The sequence below is a fragment of the Chionomys nivalis genome, chromosome 4 (genome assembly GCF_950005125.1).
Source record: "Chionomys nivalis chromosome 4, mChiNiv1.1, whole genome shotgun sequence".
Classification (NCBI taxonomy): Eukaryota; Metazoa; Chordata; class Mammalia; order Rodentia; family Cricetidae; genus Chionomys; species Chionomys nivalis.
In genome coordinates this window covers 26203015-26226416 of record NC_080089.1, presented here as the reverse complement: position 1 = coordinate 26226416, position 23402 = coordinate 26203015, and the positions used below count along the sequence as shown (strand labels likewise).

The 23402-nt window shown below is 48.8% G+C and overlaps 1 protein-coding gene across 3 annotated transcripts in view; it reads right to left on the bottom strand.

Moving 5' to 3' along the window:
- The window catches only part of B3gat1 (beta-1,3-glucuronyltransferase 1), a 28043-nt gene that overhangs the window by 3176 nt on the left and 1465 nt on the right, over positions 1 to 23402 (bottom strand). Inside the window, exons 2-6 of one of the 3 annotated variants that reach the window (XM_057766604.1) lie at positions 6721 to 6831; positions 6442 to 6588; positions 2029 to 2537; positions 1097 to 1393; positions 425 to 525 (exon numbers count right to left, since the gene is read on the bottom strand). In XM_057766604.1, coding sequence (XP_057622587.1) covers positions 439 to 525; positions 1097 to 1393; positions 2029 to 2537; positions 6442 to 6553 — 1005 coding nt within the window. In that variant the 5' untranslated portion in view covers positions 6554 to 6588; positions 6721 to 6831 and the 3' untranslated portion in view covers positions 425 to 438. Of the gene's footprint in view, positions 1 to 424; positions 526 to 1096; positions 1394 to 2028; positions 2538 to 6146; positions 6244 to 6441; positions 6589 to 6720; positions 6832 to 23402 lie in introns of those variants that run through there. The other 2 variants (XM_057766603.1, XM_057766605.1) reach the window with 2 other exon arrangements.

Here is a 23402-nt window from a genome sequence, read left to right as displayed (position 1 = left end):
AAACATCCCCCACTGTGGACCATCATGGCCAGCATAACAATAACAATAAAAGAAGGTGATGCTTGCAGAAGGACCCGGCTGTATACATGAAGCCTGACAATAACTGTTGGGAGCACAAGAGGAAGAGGTCTTTGGCTATGCTTCTGCCCACAATGGTCTTATACTCCCACAGTTAAGGACCATGAGGAAAAGCCCTCAGAGATGGAGGATGTGTCCCAAGAGATGAGGATGTGTCCCAAGAGATGGAGGATGTGTCCCAAGAGATGGAAGATGTGTCCCAAGAGATGGAGGATGTGTTCCAAGAGATGGAGAATGTGTCCCAAGAGATGGAGGATGTGTCCCAAGAGATGGAGGATGTGTCCCAAGAGATGGAGGATGGTGCTTGTCTGTGCAGTGCCCTGGCCACGCCGGCCTTCTCTCTTACCCGCATTCTCATCCTCAGATCTCCACCGAGGGGTCAGTGAAGCCCTTCTTCCCCTCATTCACCAGCACTGGCTTCTCTGTCCGTGTGTGCCAGACCAGGATCTGCATGGCCAGAGACACAAAATAAGTGGTACCGATTCCAAGCTCATTCTGCCAGTGCCTGGCTCCCTCCCACACCCTGCAAGTATTTCTTCTGCCCTCTATCTTTCCACCATTGCCCCATCAAGACTTTTTAACTGTTCTTTATTTCTATCTACTCCCTCATTCTAGAACTACAGAAAAGAGACACATCTCAAGATTTCCCAATATGCATGTGTGTATGTATATGTGTATTTGTGCATACACACACGTGTAGGAATCTGTATGCATGTTTATGTACATATTTGAATATGTACATGTATGCATATGTGCATCTGCCTTAATGTATGCATGTGCATACTCAACCGGGGTCATGGAACACAGATGTCCCTATGGAGAGCCAGTGATCTTTGGAATTTCTCAATAGAAACCCCTCCCCATCTTTTTGCTTATCAGTGTTATCAGTTTATAATAAGCTACCATCCTGGATGGGGACTGTAGACAAAGCTATTTTGAGGCCCCTCTTTCTCCTGGATCTACAGGTCTGGGGGTGCTTGCATTACTAGCCATCAGTTCTGAAGAGGGTCTTACTTACCTTGGTGCAGTTTGCTGCCTTGGGCTCCAGGTCATTGAGGGTGACCAGTTCTCGAAGGAGGCTGCTTTCCTGGTAGCCTCCCTTCACACCACGGAGTTTAAAGTAGGCCTGACTTCGCTGCAAGATGAGCCGCAGATTGACGGCAAATCCAGCCATGTCTATCGCAAATGGCCGGTGGGGGTCGAACACTGTCTTCCAGCCAACCACCTTCCCTGCCCCATTCACCCTTGGGGCCTCATACCGAAGGCCACCAACGAAGGCCACAGGCCACACGGACACCCTCCTCGTGCTGCGCATCTACAAGGTGAGAACCTGAGTCAGGATACGGGTCTAGGATGTAAATGCTAGCCTTTCCCAAAGGAGGTAGATCACTTAATGGGTGTGTGTGGGTCCCTCCCAGTCTGTCTGCAGACCTCCTGCCCCTGACCTCTCGGGGAATCCCTAGAGGACTCTCACCTAGGCATTCAAGACATCTTTCAGCTAAGATGTTGGTCAACTTCTCAATGATGGCAAAATTTTCTTAATCTTGTCATTTTAAAATCTGAAATGAGCCTTTCTCCCCAAAACTTAACAGGCATGCTCAAAATATCCACCCAAGAGATTTCTGGTGACCTTGTTAAATGATCCCATAGAAAGGGCTCTTTCAGGGAACAAATCTCTCATGCCAGGATTAGGGTTCAGGAGCTACAAGCCTCAACAGGCTTCCTTTGAATGTGCTGGGTTCCTTTACCTTGTACTGAGGTTTACTCATGTCTTTCCCTGGTTTTCTGCAGTGTGAAACGAGGCCAGCCTAAGGTTTCCTGTATGTGTCTATGCATGCCTTAGCATCCCCTCATGGGGGTACCCTCTGCTCCAATCTTGGTCTGGGCCCCACATCCTTCAGTTTCCTTGAGCTCCACCTGCTACTCTCCCTCCTCTGGTCCCTAGCGCACCTCTTCAAAGAGCTCCAGACTGTAGGTGTTGTCATCATCCGCGAAGTACACTACGCCTGGCTGCGTGGAGTTCCGTGGGAAGGTCTCCCGCAGCCAGCGCAGGGCCAGGTTGCGTTGCATGGTGCCGCGTGGGATGCGAGGGTCTCGGGCATCACCTCGCAGTTTGTAGTTGCGGGGTGTCTCCACATGCAGGTGTGTGTAGTTGAGGCCAGTGTCGCGGAGCAGGCGCGCTGTCAGGGGCGTCCTGCGTGGAGCGTCCTCCACCACCAGCCAGTGCAAGTTGGGCACATGCAGTAGTGTGTTGGCCATTCGCGTCAGCTCTGCCTTCTGCACTGGTCTACTGTAGGTGGGCGTCACCACGTGGATGGTGGGCAGCGTGTCCGACCACGGTGGCGGCCTCGTGTACACGTACTCTGTGCGCACCACCTCCACGATGTCTCGGTCGGACATGCAATACTCCCTAGGGTCCGCACCGGGTGGTGCCTCACGCCGGGGGTCACTGCCCTCATCTGCAGAGGTGGGAGAAGGCGGTGCGGGGAGGGGGTAGGGGACGAGGGCGCTGGCCTGGCTCTGATACAGGGCCTTCAAAGTCACCCACCCTTCCAAGACAGTCCTGTCCTCTGCCCCTCTGAAGAACCGCTTCCGTCTTTAGACCTGCCTGAGGTTCCAACCTCATGAGAATTTTCCTAGTTTGGATTTCTGGGATGGCATACAAATGACCCTCTTCATCAAATGTAACATGCCTGTAGCTATTTGGATGCAGCTGGCCACCTTCCAGCCATCTATCTCCAGTTCCTCATTGCATCAGGCTTTAAATGACTGTGTCCTGACTCTCAGCCTCCAAAGTGTCTTCCTCACATGGTAAAACTGACCACCTAGCAGAGAGGAGCAGCCATGTTCTCTGGTGTGGACGCCACAAAGTCAGGAAGTGGTGGGAGTAGGTGGCTGCAGCACAATTTGGGTCTCAAAAGGAACTTAAGGTTCCCAGAAACATTCTAGTCGGGTGAGAACTCCTTCTCCTGTCCTATGCAAGTTGTTCTTTGGACGTTGGCACACAACATAGAATTTAGCTACTGCATTTGGTTCCAGAGGGTTTGACTCAGAGTTACCAATACAGGTTTGAATCCTGAATGTCATTTGAGTGTAGACAGTCTATTTGGTTAGACACTTATTTAGGTTTCCCAATTAGTCTGATGTCAACTTCCCAATTTAAAACTGTATTTTCTTCTTTCTTTCTTTTTTTGGTCTTTGTTTGTTTTTCTTTGAGATAGGGTTTCTCTGTGTAGCTCTGGCTGTCCTGGAACTCACTCTGTAGACCAGGTTGGCCTTGAACTTAGAGATCAGCTGCCTCTGTCTCCTGAGTGCTGGGATTAAAGGCACATGCCACTTCACCCAGTCTAATTAGTACTTTCTAAACAAATTAATTTGATTCTCTGGACCTATGACCAGTTCTCTTGTCCTAGCATTCAGTAAGTGTTTTGCATCTGCATCCCAAGGATGCCATAAGGGACAATGATACCTACAAAGCCTGTCCTCTGGCAACAGGCTCACAGACATGGAGTGGGGGAGTCATTACTTCCTTATTTTTTAAGTAGCCTGTTTCAAGTTGGGACAGCTCTGAGGACCAAGGTTTTCTTACATCCGGAACCTTTTCCTGGTTGGGGAATCTGGCAGGCCTCCCAGGAGGAGCAATCGGGGCTATTGGCATTCTCATTTTCATCAAATCCCTGATCTCCAAGTTGAACTTTCGAGTTTGAAGGATTCATGAGTCAAATACTGTGTACTGCCTACCGCTCACACATATCTCAGCCAGGATGCTAATGGACAGAGGGCAGACTTGGAAACTTGTAGGCGCTACATTCTGCTGTGACTAACTTCAAGGTCTAAAACAAGTTTATTAGTTTCCGGTGCCTTGATTTCAGTGGCCATAAACTGGAGCTAATAATACCAGCGAATGCTGATAACATCTGGAGTTGCTGTGTAGGTAACAGCACACATCAAGGGCTGAACCACTACTAGGCACAGGAGATGTAGGAGATGTAGGACACTAGCGAGCCTGCTTCCTTGTGACTCCATGTATTTATGTGAGGATGATATGAGCAAGTCACATGAAAGGGCTGGAATGCAGACACAGAGGGTCCTGGGTCATGGCTCCTTTCTTCTCTCCTATGGTCCTGTGATCACCATTAACACCAAGGTTTGCAAAGTGTGGAGCCCAATACAGATGAACCCAAGTGATTCACTTTTGTCTCCTAGGATTTGCTTACAAGCTAACGCTGCAAGAGCAAGAGACATGGAGTCTGTTACCCAGGCCATATATCAATACTGAGTGTGGTGTGTGTGTGTGTGTGTGTGTGTGTGTGTGTGTGTGTGTATGTGTAGGGGATGGGAATAGAAGGATTGGCAGGGATGTAGCTCTTCAAAGGGAACTTTGGGGTTTAATTGAAAAGAAACAATGTTGAGGAAAAAGTGATAACGTTCAGGATATTTTGAGCAGGATGTATCTATCTATCTATCTATCTATCTATCTATCTATCTATCTATCTATCTATCATCTATCTATCTCTCTAGTAGCCAATATTATTTTGGAAACTGGGGCTGAGGATGAAGACTTAGAACCATTTTGTACAGCCCTCTGCTATCCAGATCTTCCTAAACAGGTGTAAGCCTATGTCCTGGGGAAGTTCTCCATGTGTTAGGGCTAGGCTATAGCCTGCACGCTCCCCTTCCCCCTGACTTCAGGGCTTTTGCAACCCTGAATCCTAAAAGACTCTTGGTGTGATGTCTCTGACCCTCATTCTGCCAAGAGGACGACAGACATTATGTCATTTTATATATGGTAGTTTTAACCCCTCTGAAATGATGTATTCACAGGATAGCAGTGACAAGCCCCAAAGAGAGGCAATGGCGTCATGAGCAGGGGATGACGTCATGCAGAGAACCAGAGCACCCATCAAGGGCAATGGGGTGGCTCCAAGAAGACTGAGGAATTTCAGGGAGGATGAAGGAGTCACTGCGCCGCAGAGCAACCATCTGCTAGGAAAAGAACTTGGGCACCGTCTTCTTTGCTCCCAGGGAAGACGGTGCCCATTGCAATGGGAGAACTGCCTGTCTGAGGTTGTAGCAATGAGGTGGGGCAGAAGGTAGTTTTAGTAAGACTGAATGAGAGAGGTAGCTCGATGTGGGAGGCAAGGTTGTGAGTGAAAAAGATGACTCAGGACCCATAGCCCGAAGGACATTGTTTTAGTCACAGTTTTTCCCCTTGCTCTTGGGAAAACACTTTCTTCAGGCCTCTGCCCAGTTAATCTCCTAAGCAGGAATAAGGGAGCAAAGGGTGTACTGTCCTTGAAAGGTTTTGCAGCACAAACCTGGGATTTAGCTCTCTAGTTATAGCACTTGCCTACCCTGTAGCAACAATTCAAAATTAAAGTCAAAACAAAGACACTCCCTCAAACCACAATATAGACCAGGACTGTATTCCTTTCTCGGCACCCTTGCTGAGTGGCCCATCCTTGCCTAGTATGGGACTGGGTATGCATGTTTGTATACACATCAATCCTGTTTGTTTTAATTATTTAAAGTTTGATACTGCTTTGACAACTCAGAGCTTTGTGGATTTTAGAAGGGACTGCTCTTCCTAGCAGCACCCGAGAAATAGTAACTATGACCATATTCTTGCATCTTCATCTGACAACCTGTAGGCAAATCTTCCTCTTGCCTAAGTCACCTGAGGCTGCAATACAGGGCAAGTGAACCCATCCTAACATCCAAAATTCCACAGAAATCATCCAGTCTATCCCATTTTGAGCTTGACATGATGATGTTTGCTAGTAGTCTTAACACTTGAGAGGGTGAGGCAGGAAGGTTTCCAGGAGTGTGAAGCCAGTCTTGAACTGCATAGTACTAGGCCAGTCAGACCTGTGTAATAGTACCCTGTCTCGAAAAAGGAAAATCTGACCGAACAATCCACTTCTAAGCCTGATCAGCTGTTTGTATGGCCTTTCTCTATCTGAAATGAGCACATTACAGGTTCTGTCCTAGCTCTCTTTGCCCCTCAGCTTCCCCACCCAGAGCCCCAGCGCTCCCCCATGCTGCCTCATAGATCATGGTATACCCACTCCTCTTGAGAGATGAAAATAACAAGTTGCTTTTCAAGCCCATTGACTTGCTGTCTGTCTGGATTGTGTCATACTTGATTATAACAGATCCCAGGTACTTAAAATTATGTGTTTAGGGAGATGGGGGACGGGGGTGGGGTGGGGTGGGGAAAGAGGGTGAGGGGAGGCTTTCAATGGAGTCTTAGAAGGCCAACATTCCCCCAAGGTAAGGTCAGGGCCCAGGTGTCAAAAGAATGATAGCAGGGTAGCTTTTATTAGCAAAGCCAGGCCAGGGTGGGAGTGGGGTTGGGCTCACCCTTGTGCACAGCCAGCAGAGGCGCGAGGCTGCTCTGGTGCCAGACGGTGATTAGCAGCGTCCAGGGAAGCACAATGAGGACAATCGCAAGGATGTCCCGTCTCTTCGGCATCTCCAAGGCTGGCTGCACCCACAGCTCCTCATTACCTGGGCAGCGGCAAGGTCAGGGGGGAGTGGCCACGGAGGAGCATCGGCAGCACAAAGGAGAAAAGAATAGGCATTGGGCCGGCCGGCCAGGCACAGGGAGGCAGAAGCCGAATGCTGGCCAGTCACTCTCACCAGCGCTCACACCCACCCATTGCGGAAGCAAGTTTGCAGAGTCCGGCCTGACGGGAGTCCGCGAAGGGGCAGTCGTCCAGGGCAGGGTCAGGAACCTTCAGAGGTTGATACCTGTAAGAAGGACCAGTGGGAAATGACCAGGGATGTGGGCATGGATCACAGAGACTGGCCTTCTCTACGCCCACGGCATCCAGAGTTTTTCAACCGAGCGTCCACTTCCCCAGAACTTTTTCTGTATAGCTGTCTGGGTGAATGAGCCTCCATCCTTCCCTTGACATGCAGACATGTTCAGGAGCAGTAGAATACAGTGCCTAAAGACACAGACTTCAGAGACATGTCCCTTGGTTTAATTCTAACTGTGGCCTTTGGACAGTTCCACCAACTAGTTAGCTTGCACTGGTTTTTCACCCATTAATCAGTCACCTGATTTCCAAAGCTGTCCTCCGAATTAAATGAATTAATGCTAAATGAATTAATGCTCAGAGAACACTCAGGGGGTCCCTGACAGAAAGGTACCAGCATCTATGGCTGCTGTGATGTTCTTATTAGCATAGATGGTCCCTTAATAACTTTGGTCCAGTGTCATAGTTAGGCCTCCTTCAAGGGTACGCAGAGGTGGTTAGATTGGACACCACACAAATGCCCTAGGTGTGCTCCTCTATTTATGTGTGTAGGGGATTTTTATAGGGCACCTTCTCCTCACAGAATCAGCCTCAGGTCACAGCTGGCTGTCAGCAGGGAGAAGAGGCTGTTTTCTGAGGAGCTGTCAAGTAGTAGGGAGACACTCTCAAATATGGCACCAGTGAGAGCCCCAAGAAAGACCCTTGCTGTAGAGTCACCCAGTAGAATTCATCCGGATTCTGCAGAGGATCTGCTGGGAGACACTTCTTTGGGAACTTGCTCTCTGTTGTGACAGGAGAATAAGCCTAGCAGGTCTCAGCTCACATCCTTTCCTTCCTTCCTCCTCCCCTCCTGAGCAGATGCTGCTGGCCCGTGGCTGGTAGAGCCCTTAGCACCCGGCTGGCCCACATCATACTCACATCATGCTCATCATGCCGAAGTCCATTACTCCATGGTAGATAGTCACCCTGACAGCCATCCCAGAGGCCATATTGTCTGCCCCACCCGGCCCACATGTGTTCTTGGTCCCTGCTGCGCTTGAGAGTTATGACCAACCAGAACATTTTGTGACCCAGCTTTGGAAATTGTGTGCCTTTCTTTTCTTCTCATGTCTTCTCTCCTAGCCCTAGTGTCTTCTGGGAGACCAAGTTTTGCTTTCTACTTAAGAGTACTGCCCTGCATGAGCCAGCATCTTATACCCAGTCCTTCTCATGAAAAGCTCACAGCTTCCAGAATTAGTGTTAGCTGCCCACTGCCCCATTCCTTAGGCAATGAGACCAGAGGGTTAGATGCTACATCAGAAGCCAATGGCGGGGCACCCGGGAAGAAGCCAATGCTGAGCGAGGTGCAGCATTTCCTGCAGCTCCCGGTGGATGCAGTCTCTCCCCTCCGAAGCAGTGTTTGGAGGTAAGGCCTTATAAGAGCTGATTAGATAATTAAGAGGGATTAATGGCCTTCTCACTTCTTCGAGAACAAGTTGTTCTAAAGCAGAGGCAACGCTCATGCCTCCTCTCTTCCACGGCTGTTTACTCAACTTTCTGCCATCCTCTGTGAGCAGCACATGGTCCTTACAAGACCAGGCTCTTGCACTTCATCCTCCAGAACCACAGAGCAAAAAACTCCTTTCCTTTAAAAACAGCCCGGTCTTGGTTATCCTCTTACAGAACAGACAACAGACCAACACAGGGAGGCCAGATTTGGCCGGGGCTTCAGAAATGTCTGGTCCTCAAATGAAGGTACTGAGTTCAGGATAGGAAAAAGCAGAAGAAAGGAGGTGAGCACACGGTCTGTGTGGGTGCTTGCTTTCCTGCATCCACACCGCTTCTTCTGGGCAGCTACTTAGACCTGTGGCTCACCCAGCCTCTCTTGTATGTGCCTGTGCACGGCTCATGATAGCAAGCTTTCCTACAGCTTTCATGGTGTCCAATGACAGAGAGAAATGGCCGTGTTTACATTTCTTCTCTGGGCTGCACTCGGCTCCCCCAGAGGCAGGTGCTCGTGCGTCTCTATTCACAGCTGGCTTCACTGAAGCACGACAGGTAAGCATCTGTCCCTGGTCAGAGACGAAATGATGGAGCCAGAATTCCATCAAGGCCATGTGGCTCCAGGCTGTTGCCTGGATAAACACTGGCCTAAGAACCACCTTTCTTCATCATAGCCTCCTGAACTGTGAGTTCCTATATCTGCTGGATGCTGTAGCAGGAAGAAGGAACAGAAAAGGACAATGAGAAGGCTATGGGCATGATGCAGGGGGCATGGGAGTGTCTGAGTCCATAATATATTTTTGGTCAAAAAAATCTATGCAAGAAAAGGGAGAGGAGACAGAGAGACAAGCTCTAAAAATAAGCTTAGCAATAAACCCAGTTGTGCGTTAATTACTCTGGAAGCCATTACAGCTCGAAAACCCCATAACTTTAATGGAGGCTATTATAAGCATAGTGGCAAAATCGTGGAGCTAATTACCAGGCGGTTATTAAGTAGAGCAGAGAGTGCCCCCAGACTTGGAGAATACCATCTGGCCAGCAGGGGCTGTGTCTACTGGCAATGGTGCCTGGGTGTGGGCAGGAGGCCAGAGGGTGGGCCTGTCCCTACACTGGACTCTGACACCAAGGTGGCTTCTCACACGAAGGCTGTAGTCTCAGCCTAGGCTAGGAGGTATTGTGGTGATTGTATCAGCATGGACCTCAGAATGGTTTCCAGAGCCTTGCTGGGATAGGTGGAAGAATCAACAGAAAGCTGGGAGATGTCGGGAGACAAGGAGGAGAGAATGGTGTTTGAGAAACGGGGCTTTATGGTGAGTTAGGACATGCCTGTGTGGAGAAGGCTGGGAAGTGAGGGTCTGCTGTGTTCATGATTTCCAATGCCATTGCTCAAACACGTGCTCCTACTGACCCGAGTGACTGCTGGCGTCTCTGCCCAGCAAGTGTGGACATAAGGAACCTCCATGCCCCCTGTGTTCTCTAAGGACCCCATGAGCAGGGACAAAGGCTATGGAGTGTAATGGGTAAGGCTCAGTGAGGAATGGCCATTGGATGAGGAGTAAGAGCTAGGACAGTGGCAGGCTATGTCCTGGACACCAGGAGTGGCTCTTCACACTGCTCACCTCCCTGACCTCTACTTTTAGCTTCAAAGCGTGGGAGATGACTGGGATGTAAGTTTTCAGCTCTGCTATTTCAATGACCTGAAGCAATGACGTTTAAGTCCAGTGAGGATGAAGGCATGTCCTACATGAGGCAAGAGAGGTCCAGGTGTGCGTCCCGTCCAGAGTCAGTTTCAGAGGGCCGCCCTTACAGCTGCCTATGGAACCGGTTCACGCTGAAAGCCCACAAGCCCTTGGAGATAGAGCTATTCACAGGATTTTTCTTCTGCAGGGTTCAAAGTGCTATGGGCTACAGATTGAAAAAAATGTGGGATGTTGAGGGAATCAAAATGAAGAACTCTTATCATCTGTGGTTGGAGGAGCAGAAGCCACTGGCCTAAGAGGGCCCCGGGTGGTGCGTAAGGTGGGCTCAAGGCTGGCCAATTCCCCAGAGACAGAATGATTTTCTTCTGAGCCCACAGGTGTTTCAACAATGGCCCTGATACCTGAAGATTGGCTTATTGATCTCCACTTGAAAAATATTAATTGTGCTTCAAGCCTTTATGTCCAGTAATTCTGTAACATCGTTAGCTCTTCAATTAGAAGACCCATGAAGATGGGTGCCTTCCAGACTGTGGGTTGTGGTTTTATTTTCAGTGAGATAATTCTTGTCGTGTGTGTGTGTGTGTGTGTGTGTGTGTGTGTGAATTCCTAGGCTTAATCCCCAACTCATAAAACCAACCAACCAACCAACAAACAAAGGAACAAACAAACACCCATGAAACACTTTTCATCCATGTGCAGGAGAATGTGGAACATTACCGAGGAGTCAGGGAGCTGATACAAGTAACAATATCTTTCTGAGGTATCACAGTCAGCTTCTCAGGAGGGGCCTAAATTGAAGACCCTGGTGACTGGGGAAATTTTTGGCTCTTCTTGGGAGTGGGGGTAGAAACAGAAGGATGAGGGCGATTTGTAAAGAAGATAAAGATGGTGGGTTGCTGGGCCCAACCCCAGCATCTCTCTTCCTTACACAGGGCCTCTGCACAGAATCAGAGGCGCGGACTTTGTTCCAGAGATCTACAGGAGCCCCTAATGGGATCAAGGGATTAGTATTGATTCTGCAGGCACTGCTCAGGAAAAGCCCAATGCCAGAGCTAATCAGCTTGCAGCCTAGTCAATCCATACTTCATTAACCCAGCCTCAGCCCTTCAGTCACAGCACTGCTGCCTTGGGCCCATGGTCTCTCCTGGGTGCAGGACAGGGGCATTGGCTGCTCCCAGAGTAATAGCCCCTAGAACCTGTAGGGGGTCTATAGAGCCTTCTGCTCTTCTGTCATAAGGAAGAAGAGGGAGGGAAAGGGAAGGGGTCTTTGAAAAGTTCCACTCTGAATCCTACCTTGACATATGGGGTGTGCATTTTTGTAAAGCCCAGCTCCTTCATAGTCTAAAAAGCTCTGTATGGTAGGCAGGGGATATTGTTTCCACCTTGTATAGGAGGGAACAGGAGCTTAGAGATGCTAACAATAGATTCAGATCTCAGTGTTAAATGTTGGTGAGACCGTGGAACTTGAATCCTGCCCCCTTCAAAATCACTCTACTTCCTTTGTATGGATTTTTCCGTGTCTTGCTTTCAGGATTTTCTGATTCACTCTCAAACCCACTCTCTGGAGACTTCTACCTCGGGAAGGAGCTATCAGGCTCCCAAGGCTATGGGGTTTCTTCATCATACTTTATGTTGTTTGAAGAGAGGAAAGCCTAGACCAAGAAATTGTGATGTCCTCCTGCTTTGTGGTCTGGCCCTTGCTGCCTGGCACATGTGGGACTTTGATAGGTAGGGCAACATGAGGCTCTGATCCCCTGTCGTCTTGTCTCCTTCCAGCCTGGAAATCAAGCTGAGGACTCAAGGAGAAGGCGGTATTATGTTACCCCAGATTTGGTGTGAACAGTGGTATTCTTTTCTTTCAGTCCAGCAGTGTCAAAAACCATGGGGTTTGTTGAATTTCTTTGAAGTTATTTCTTTTTCTTTTCTGGAAATAACCTTGAATTAGATTTAGATTATGAGTATGTGAAAAATAAAAATTGGGTTTTAGCCTAGCATGGTCCTCTGCAATTCTGAGTCCTCTCTAGTCCATGGCAGAAACTTAAACAAAATAAATAATGGTCCTGGCTGGGTTTTCTGAGGCTGCCTGCATTATGCTGTAGACCAAAATACATGAGACATCCACTTTCCATGGAACTTCTATGCAGAAGGACCTTGATCAAACACCCATATTTTGTCTTGTGGGACCATCACATGTCCATGCCTATTGTTGAGTATAAATAGTCAGGGCATTAACAATAGGTACCTCACTGCTTGACTCTTGAGGATGGGCAGAGCCAAACAGGTCACAGCAGTTGGAGAGCCATTGGAGAACTGAGGACAGCTGGAAATGGAGGAGCACCAGTTAGGAGCCACCATGCCACAGGTGTATGACAGATGACTGTTTAGGCTGAGGGGACAGAGTTTGGTGTTTGGGTGGGGGAAGGTGTGTAATGACCAATAATAGGACAGTGGTTAGACAAGATAGGGTCATTCAGCATCTGCCCCCATGATGCGGGAGAAAGTCCCATGTGCAAAGAGCCCTACATTCTAATCCGAGGCCAGGCAGAGGTTCAGTTTCTCCATCCTGCTTTGTTCTTTATTGTTATCTCTTCTTCCTTGCCATGGGCTTCTTCTACAAGCCATGCCAACTTTAGGAGGGAATTTGCCATCCTCAGGCAGTTGAATTCATTAGTTATTGCTGTCTAGCAATTTACTATATGCTCAGGAATGTATTTAGCATGTATTTGCTATCTTCATTGACTGAGGTCAGGACTCTAGGCCTGGGTTGCCAAAGTCTCACCAAAGAATTGACTGGGCTGCATTTTCATCTGTAGGACCAACTGGGGAAGAATCTGTTTCCATGATTACTTGAGTTGTTGGCAAAACTCACTAAGGCCACAGGTGCTTACTGCTTACCTCCTATAGCCTATCTGTGTCATAGCACCTTGTCATATAAGGCTCTCTTCTGTTTGGCTTCCTACTGTATGAATTCAGCAAGGAGAGAATCCAGAGTTAATTGAAGTCCTACATGATGGAGTCTAACTGTGGTAGTGGTAACCACGTTTTATTGGCTAGAGGCTAGTGAGAAAAACGGGTGGATACTGATATATGAACCCTTGGAGTTAAAGATCGTGGGGCCATGTTAGAGGCTGCCCGTCTACCACAAACAGCCAGGCGGTCCTCTCCTTTTTTAGCTCCTTAGTTCTTGCCTAACCATCACAGATTTCACCAGTAACCTCAAGGACCAGTTAATCCATATGTTTTATCATCGTCCATGACCTCTCTGCCAGCTCCTTTCTCTTTCCTCTGCGTAGGAAGAGGGATCTATGGAGGAATGGTTTAGCAGTGCGAGAGCTTGGATCCTGGGCATCTTGCGAACCTCTCTCTTCCTACACTGTGGCAAGAGGACTTTGTTGAACCTTCATTTTCTCATGGGACCAAAATGGTGTTTCCCCAGGTAGGTTATTAGGTAGTTAGGAAAAAATACCATAAACAATCTGTCATGTAGCTGGTACCAATAAACAGACACTCCTGGAACCATGATCCGCTTAGCCTGGGAAGGGTCTGGCATGGGATTCCTAGCTTGCTTCCCTTTGATTACTTCCAGTGATACTCCAGTTGGTCTCCCAGGGCTTCCTTAAAAGAACAGGTAGAAAGGGAGAGACTGGGATAGTCAGAGACAGTTCCTTCTCAAGGGCTAACCTTGGCTTTACCTTATGACCTGAAGGCACAGACCAAAGTCAGGGTCAAGGCTAGCCCCAGGGAAAGGGTCTTACAAATGTTTTGGGAGGAAGCCCAGAAGCGCCCTTCCAACCCATGACTCCTCTTCCACTGGAAATCTGCCTCCCTGCCATGCCCTCCACTCCCTTCCCCCCTACTTCTATTTTCCAGGATTCTGCCATTGCTTGTTGGAGTGCTTGGGTATAAGAACCTGTGTCCAGTGACTGTTACAGACCCTGGGAGGTAGAAGCCTGGTATCAGATCAGGCACTGTGCTTCTCCCCACTGCCCTTATGGAGCCCATAGGGTAGAAAAGTCGATAAAAGGTAGAAAGTGTTCATTCAGAAAAGGCGTCTCAGATCCCCGCCCTTCACCTTCCTAGGTTTGATATTTATAATTTAAATCTAGAAAGGAGTTGGGACTGAACCTTTCATCCAGACAACCCATCAAGGCTGGTGGCAAACCACAGATCATCTACTGAGTGATTTCAGAGGGCGAGAGTTCACTTCATGACACACACATGTACTTGCACACGTGAGCAGAGGCCTAGCGCGCGACCTGGGTGAGAGAGCATGAGTTTACACCTCAGTTTTGGTTATGGCTTCTAAGTAAGGTCTCTTGGGTAATCTTGTGATTGGGTCTCTGTTGGAATAAAAGGCTATCTCATGTGCCCTTGGCTTCCGACGCTTGGGCCTGGGATTATTATAGAAGAGATGACGCGATCATGCCAGTGTGCTCTCTCTGCAGTGCTGGAGTAGGAGGCAGCTCTCTAAAGATTTCATGAGGGTGGTTTCCAAGTTCTCTTGTGCTGTTTATCCATTTAATCATTGAACCCTTCTCATTCCAAATCTTTTCTTTTTCTTTCTTTCTTTCTTTCTTTCTTTCTTTCTTTCTTTCTTTCTTTCTTTCTTTCTTTCTTCTTTTTTTAAATAGACAAAGAAGTTGAGGCATGGGGCAGGGGTTATATTTCCTCAACTGTCCCAGTAACAGATAGTATGACTCAACCATATGTCTTTTGACTAAAATCTGTGATTGGCTTCCTGTTGGGATAGTCTCCTGCTTAAGAGTGGCAAGTCCTCCCTCTCAGCCCTGTGACAAAGGGCTCTTCCCTGCTGAAGCTGCATATTCGAATGGCAAATGAGAAACTGAGATTCTCTTGCCCCAGCTCACCAAAGCTGGTGTGACCTGTATACTTAAAAGAAAAAAATCTCAAATAGGACGGGTTTGAAAGCGTGATGAGAGGATGTGATAACTCACAGAGGGCAACAGATCAGCCATTGGTAGACTGTGGGGCAACTGGGTATCACTAAGGACCCAGGACCCATGGCTTAACCCTCCTGCAGGTGCTGAGCGGGGAAGTGGGTGTTGAGCAGAGAGGGGTGCTTTTCTTTCTTCCCTTCCCTGAGCCGGTCACCAGCCTTCTCCCAGGCTTCATGATCAACCTTCAGGAGCTAGCAAATCCAAATGGTGGCACTCCCTCCTGTATTATGAGCTCTCTGGGAGAGTCTGACTTGCTCCAATCAGGAGCCTTCTCATATCCTCTCCCCACCCACCTCACCTTCTACCCGGAGACAGGCACAGGACTGGCAGTGTACCACTTCATTCAGCACCACAAAGGACCACATGAGGTTTTGCCCTGCCTTTAAATTCTCCACAGTATAGCAAAATTCTCTTTATTAAGTACTTACCCATTCTGGTTTTGGAGAATCTCTCCACCCAGCCTACTGTAATGCTTAGTGCCCCGTGAGAGGACTGTGGGCTGCTCAGAACATCTGTGGGATGGCTCTGTCTCCAGTGAGTGAATACCAGCTGGTCTAGCACTGCTACTCAGGACATCTGTGGGATGGCTCTGTCTCCAGTGAGTGAATACCCACTGGGTTAGCACTGCTACTCAGGACATCTGTGGGATGGCTCTGTCTCCAGTGAGTGAATACCCACTGGGCTAGCACTACCGATGGATGCCTGTTTAGCAGAGGAGGGACTCAGCCTATTTTTCTCCCAGGCAGGCAGCAGGGACTAGTAGAGCTACAGATGCTCAAAACCAGAAACAGCAGAAGCCACACGGGCAGCTGGCCAGGAGGCCTCATCTCCCCCTCTGCCAGCCTGCCATGCACCAACAGTTGGCAGGGAATGGTCCTAAACTGAGAAACACTGCAATGCCCCTAGAATCATTGGCTCTCAAGATAGAGGACAGCCCATGGCTATGTTGCCTGAATGAAGTAGGGGTGAGGGCGACTGTATCTAGGGTGAAACTTGGCACAGAGACCGACTGGATCCTTTCTAGAACTGGGTACCGGGACCAAGCAGACCCAAGAACACGGGTGGGGGGGGGGGCTCACATGGAACATGTGTCTGAACTTTGAGTATGTTGGAAGAGCATTCAGGGCCTTTCAAGTTACTTGAGGATTTGTGTCCCAGAGGGAGGGTGGGCCAGTTGGCACCCCTTTCACTCCCCCAGCTCTGTCCTTCTCACTCTGATACTGTCCCAGGCCATCCTTCGCCTCACATTCCCTTGGTACTGATGCCTGCACTGTGTTTAGAGAAGGGTGGGATGCCCCTGAGCTCTGTGCCTTCCTAGCCTTACCCCCGCCCCACCCAAGCCCAAGCACCCGGTATACAGTCATCAGATGCTGAGCTTTGTAAACTTCCATGCACTTGCTGGATTTGATGTTTGTCCTCTAGGTCAAACCTGTGCATCTCTACCTGGAACTCAGGGCCCAACACAAAGCAGAAGCATCACCAACATCTCCAAAGCTCAGTTTCCTTAACTCAGCGGGGCGATTGGTCATTAGTTGAGGGAAGCCACGGGGAGCATCTGGTTCACAATTAGCACCACAATTCTTAGATCAGGAAAACTATAACAGTGGCAGCCAACACTGTCTCCTTGCTTTAAAAACGGAAGTCCAGGAGTGCGAGGGGGCATGAGAGGATAACAGCATTATCAAAGTGCATTCTACATATGCATGGAAATATCAAACACATTATTATATAAAATTAATATATGCTAATAAAAGCTTAAAAATTCGGTTGGAACCCACAACCTGGAGAAGATGCAGAGAAGGGGATACTCCAGTTATTTCCAGGAGCCAGCACCAACTGCTTGCTTGGCAGTTTTTCTAACATATCTCTCCTTCCATAGAGCTAGGTGGTACAGGGATTTCAGCTTCTGCGAATGTAGGTTGCTGCCATACAGTTACATGATAAATGGGGGTGACCTGAGGCAGGTAGGCTTCCCATGTGTGGGAAGGTTGTGTTGCCTGGAACCTGGCACTGTGGCCCTGGTTCTCTCTGCTTTTGTTCATGGCAGGCTTCCTTTAAAAAGTCCCAAAGCTTTTTACCTTGTGCATTCTCCCTTACAGCCTTAGGAGGGCGCTGCTTTTTCACTCTGAGTAGCAGAGGCTTGGGACTAAAGGCCAGAGGAGATGAGAGTCAGACACTGGCTGCTCTGTGGTCTGTCCTCTCCTGAGGACTATTTCTTCCTTCTGCTCTTCCTGCACAGGATAGTCTGTCTAGCTTCCAAGATGCCCAACTAAAGAAGGACTATGGATTTCCTACGGCCAAAGCAGTTAAGATATTAAGATACATGAGTGGGGAATCTAGGGCTAGGGACTCCTGCATACAATAACTTTCTTGTCCTTTTACCCCAGGTTGTAGGTTTCTGGGAACTTCATTTTTGTAACCCCCCCCCCCAACTCTAAGCTCTCTCTCCTAGCATGCCTGCTTGGTCCCTAAGGTTCACGCTGTGTGGCATCCGCTATCCCCACCGACAGGATAAGAAACAGTTAACGTGAGGTGCTAGAGGTGGTTGGGCGAGCATGCTAATAAATGTGTATTAGCCAGAATGGTCAGCTTGTGTGTGCCACTCCTTGCAAACACAGCAGGTGTGGATGTGATGAATGGAGGGCCCCTTAAATCTCATTCCCACATGTGGAGATTATGCTGACACTATCTATGTGTGTCATGGGCTGTATATTACACGGCAGGCTGCAGGGTGGCTATGCATCACTGATCACCTCTCCGGGAAGGAGCCTGAATAGCGCAAAGGCACACGCTAAAGGCAGCTTTGCATGCTACACCCCCAGAGGGTTCGTCAGGGCCTCACGGGCTCTGGGTCCCGATAAATATCTGAAAAAGGCAGGTAGATGTCATTTTTAGGGCCTCAGGAAGACAGTAGGTGTGATGGTGGTGCAGGACATTGGCATCCTTTGTTGTCAGGATGTGTGGAAGACTCATCCCTTTGTCTGTCCCAATACTCGCTAAGGTGCTCAGCTCCCAGGACTAGGAAAGTCATACTCACGTAGGGGACTGAACACATGAGGATGCTTAGGAAACACAGGATGGCTGGAAGGAGCAAATAGAGACCCAAACAGACACCAGATAAAATGGGGCTCTCCTGCCCGCTTTATGCTCCTGTGGCATCTAGCACATAACTTCACTCTGAGTACCAATATAACTGCTGGGTGCTTCCTGCATCAGGAAGGGCAGTTAGGGCCAACTGTCATCGATCCAGCACTTTGTACTCCATGCTTGGCAGCAAAGAACCAGTCCATGGAATGAATGTTTAAATAAAATGTTGCATGTGCATACGGTGGAACATCACTCAGCCTTTCAAAGCGGGGAGAGTCTGACACATGTTGCCAAATCGGAGATGAACTTGGAGGACCTTATAAGAGAAACAACTAAGCATGAAAGGACAAAGAGCGTACGTATGATGTACCTCGCGTAAGGTGGAAGCCCAGGGCCAGGGTGGTGGCGCTCAGCAGATGGAGAGGTTCCAGTTTGCAAGATGGAGACTGGCTTTATAAAACATTTGTGACTATATTTGACTACTGAACTACAAATTTAAAATGGCTAAGATGGTAAGTTTTATGTCACATATTTTTTTCTTAACACAGTAAATTAAAAAGAGCTTGTTGTACACATGAGTCATTTAGACCTGGCCAACAAGGACATCCCCACAGGCCCAGGGCACTGAAGAAGGAGGTCCAGCTAGTTTCCCCTGAAGCTGGGTTAGGCTTGGTGTCCTGCGTGGTACCAGGTGAGTCCTCAGTACCTTCTTGTTGTCTCTTGGGAATGTCACCTTGAAGAAATTGGTTCAGGGCACACCTATGGGTGCACCCCTTAGAACAATGGGTATTCACATGCAGCAGCCGGTAGCCTGGCAGGGGAGGAGGCTAGAGCAGCGGCCGCTTGCTCTGAGACACAGAGGGAGATTTATGATGGGGAGAAGAAGTTAATATCGACAAGTGATGAGTTAGGAGAGTAATACGTCAGCTTAAGTTCAGAAACTCTGACGGAGAAAGAAAATCACATGCCTGGAGGCTGTTCATCATCCTAAGCAGGCTACAGAACCAGGGTCCCCGGCCTGTGGCTGAGCAGTGTGGGTGCCAGCAGGTCAGCCCCTCAGCCTCTGAGAACAGTGCCACGTCTACTGTGAGGTCTGTAGGCAAAGGAAGGTGGGAAGGGAGAGAGGGAATTGATGGAGCTGATAGAAAGGACATGAAGGATGCTGAGGATATATCTCCTAGGATAACCACAAAAATGTCTCTGAAGTACAGCATCTTCCTTGATGTTATATGGCTCACTTCATTCACTGTGCTTCCCAGGGGACCAAGCACCAACACCTCCTGGAAGCAGCTTTGCTATGACAGGGTGCCAGGGCAGTGCTGATGGGAGGTCTGGGGGGGTGAACATGATCGTTACATCTCCGAGGCTCAAGAATGTGATTCCAAATCAGAAGGCTGCAGACCTGGGCTATGAGTAGTTAGGGCTTAGGCCAGTGAGGATCCCAGCCCCTCACCTACCTCTGTTTCACCAATGACAGTCACAATGGTGTCAGGAAAGTTAGAACATGGTGTGGAAAAAAACGCGTATGCAAGGGTGAGGCCACTGTAGCAACTGTCCCATCATCTACAAGTGTAGAAAGCAGCCTGGGGCTCAGAGCCCAAGCTGGGGAAGCCTGGTGGCCCAGGCAGCCTGAACACTCATGCACCAGCTTCTCACAATCTCACTGTCCCACCTCTGCTTTCCACCTCAGGGACACCGGCTCCTGGGGTGTGCTGCAGAGGACCTGTACTGTGTGACTTCTTGCTGAAGGGGCATGTGCTATTGCGTTCCTGCCCTTCAGACTTTAGATGATGAAACAGGTCCCTCACAGGCTCTGCCACACCAGTAAGTTACTGACCCACCTCGGGAAATAACTTAGGGCTCTGCTGGCTCTTTCACTCACTCAGTTGCTGGGTAGATGACAGCTGATTCCTGCTTGGCAAGACCCTTTCTGGCTTCTGTCCTCCACTGAGTTCAGGGCTTTGCTATTTTCAGGATCAGGGATGGTAATAGGTCCAGAAAGAGCCCCCCCAAATCCCTTTATCTCACTCAGCAAGATATCACAGTGGCTGACCTTGTGGCTAAACCTAGATGCTGGTGTGTGTGTGTGTGTGTGTGTGTGTGTGTGTGCTACTCCTGTGAGCCAAAATTTCTGTTTTCCTCATCTTCGTGCAGAAAAATCATCAATCATTTCAAGTAAGGACACATTCCCAGTCATATTTTGTCCCTAGGGTCATATTCTATCTCAGGTCAGAAAATAGAGGCTCTAGAGGGGTTGGTGTTGCAGGCAAGGCCATGTGCTGATGGTGGAGAGCCTGGCACAGAGAGGCTGCTCAGCAAGTGCTTCTGTGAATTGCTAAATAAATGAAGAATACAAATTGCTTTCTATTTTCAAATTAAAAAAAAAAAAAACAAAAAAAGCACCCGCTACTGTGTGTTCTGAGCGATTGGCATGATGAACTGCAGTGAATCATCCCTCTTCAACACCTTAATATTACTCCCATTTTAGAGATGAGGAATCAGAGGCACAGAGGTGAGCAGCACCCATGGCCCTACAGGGAAGATGAGGCAGAGATTGGATCTGAGTCCATTCACTGTGGCTCCTGCGACCACGCTATGCCAAACCCTCTCTGCAAAGGCACGTTTGAGGGCTTTCTGGGATGCAGGCAGCTCTGAATGTATTGTTGAAGATGGCACCCATTGGCCACAGGTGACTCTTGAGCCCTTGAACTATGGCTAGGGTGGGGAGGCACTGCTTTGATGTGCCAAGGGACGCACTCCTCCCCACACTCAACAGTGCTTGTCACAAGCTTCGAACCACAGTCAAACAACTAGCAGCAACCACGAACTTGGAGGATTAGATCTGGCCTAGAAACAAGGAAGCCAGACTGGATAGAGATGATGGAGCATCACCCTTAGGGTCCAGGTCACACCGTGGGAATGGGGAGTTGATCTCTGGCACCGAGACACTACTGACCATCAAGACCTTTGTCTCTGTCCTTTCTGCCCTCCATCCCTGTCCACTTTCCTTCACATAAGCATATGGCTAGACTACACAGTTTATCCACATAAGGAGAAAAACCTTGCCTGTGGCTCTGCACACTGAGCTGAAGACCTCCAACCTCTTGGGCTTGGTAAGTCCTTCAACCCATCCAGCTCTTGATCCAGGCTTAGAATCTCCACTTTGGAGCTTATTGGTGATGGCACAGCTTTAATCCATGCCAGGAGCTTGGCGCAGAACCTGCCTCCCGTGCTGCTGTCAGCTGGTGTGTGTGCAGGGAGCACAGACTCATTTTAATATTGGCCAGAGCTAAACCTCATTAGAAAAGTAAATTTGCTGTAGCTGCAGGGGAAAAATGCAAGCAATCCACACAACCTTCCCAAAGCTAAATAGAAGCACAGGGTTTAGACCGTTTGATGCAGTATGTGTTCGTTACCAGGTACAGACCTGGGCCACAGTAGGTACAGAGAACCAATGCAAGTGGACTGAACTCGGGGTGACTTCTGGACGTAATCACCTTCCAGCATGGAGGGTAAGTGGTCATAGATTTAGAGTGTTTGTAAATCTCAAAAAACAATTGTAGATAACCATCTGCTGGTAATATGGAATGATTACAGTGAAAAGTCATTAGATATGAAGATAACATTCTTGCAGCTCTTTAGTGGAGAGATGCTCTGGGTAATTTGGTTCTGGACCAGGAAGAGTTGGGTCTAGTTCAAAGTCAGAGGTTAGATACTTACATGGGTTAAGGTGGGAGGGAGCCTGACTGTAGGAGGTCTGAATAGGGAAAGGGGTCTCCATAGGCGGTTTGGAGGGGCCAGCCTGAACTGGCCAGGCCTGACCACCGGCCTTCCCATTGTAGAGTTGTCCAGATACTGGGAGAGTAGGGCATTAAAGGAGAATGCAATACACACACCCACACACGCACACAAACACACACACAATATAACATTCATAGCCATGAGCTCAACAGTCTTAAAAGATGATGGTCTCCCAACTTGCAGACTGTCAGGAAAACATGCCTTAGAGGACTCCTTTCTCCTTAAAGTCTTCACTTAGGGGGAATTGAGGTACTGACATGCAGGACTTCGGGGAGCCCATCTAGCAGCCTGTCTCCTCTCAACCATGACCATGTTTCCTTACTGGTCTTTGGGGGATTTCTAAAGATCTTGTCTGCAGCCCTAGCAAGAAGGATGCTACATGGAGAAGGGGTCTCTCCCTCTTCCCTAGGGGTCCCGCAGGCTTGCCCATGCTCTGCCTCCTTCCCCATCACACTGCATTCCAGGACTAGGTGAGATGGGCAAAAGCACAGCAGGAAGATCTCCTTCATATTGCTGGAACACTTTGTTTTTTAGTCCATGACCTATTCCTGTCGTGAGTCATCCTGACTCCATCAGTCTTTCTCAGTAGACCACCTACCAGCTCCAGTGAGAGGTCTCTCCAGGAGAGAATGACTGACAATGTTGGGATACTGCAAACTTGCAGAGGAAGGCTTCGTACATTCCAACTTCTGCCGCACCTCGCCTAAGGTTTCACTCTGCTTCCTTCTCATTGGCTGTCTCAGGCTCTGATTTCTCCTTTTGCTGAGGCCTCACCTCTCCTAGAGATGTCAGGCTCAGGAGCACCGGGAATCCTCAATCTTCTTTTAGAACCACATGGGGCCACCAGAATCCCTGGCTCAGAGCCTGGTTCCTTGCTTAGCACACCCTCTCCCATATCTTATCCTTAGAAAATTTCATCACCCTGGGCTCCATCCATATCATGAAGGCACAGTAGACTTGGTCCCCTTCCCTAAAAACGGTGGGGAAAAAATCCAAGTCTATTAAGAAGCCTGAGCAGAAGAAATGGGCTTCTCCCTCTGGGCAGCTGGTCTCTGCTACAGGCTCCCATTCTGTAGCTGAGTCCCCGTTAGTGATCTACCTACTCCAGGCTTCAGGTGGAGCTAAGTAGCACCTCATCCAGAAACACACACACATATCCGACCCATCCACAGGCACAGATGATTCCTAAACACTTGGGGAACAGCTATACAAATAGGAGCAGCAAGACAATGGCCTTAATGCCAAGCGAGGGCACAAATGCATTCGTTCTTCTAGTCCCATCCCCCAGGAAGCGTTTTTTTCTCTTGTTGAAAGGGGCAGGGAGGAGACGGCATGCAACTCCAAGACCTTTGAAGATCCTGGAAGTGAAATGAATAGAGTGGGAGGTTTTGTGAGGGTTTCATGGAGGAAGGATCTTTATCTTGCATGAACACAGAGAGGACTCAATGTTTGGTTCAGGGCGGTCAACAGTGGTCACCAACTGAGCAGGTTCTAAAAGGTAATGCTTCTGCTCTGTAGTGATTCTTGACAGA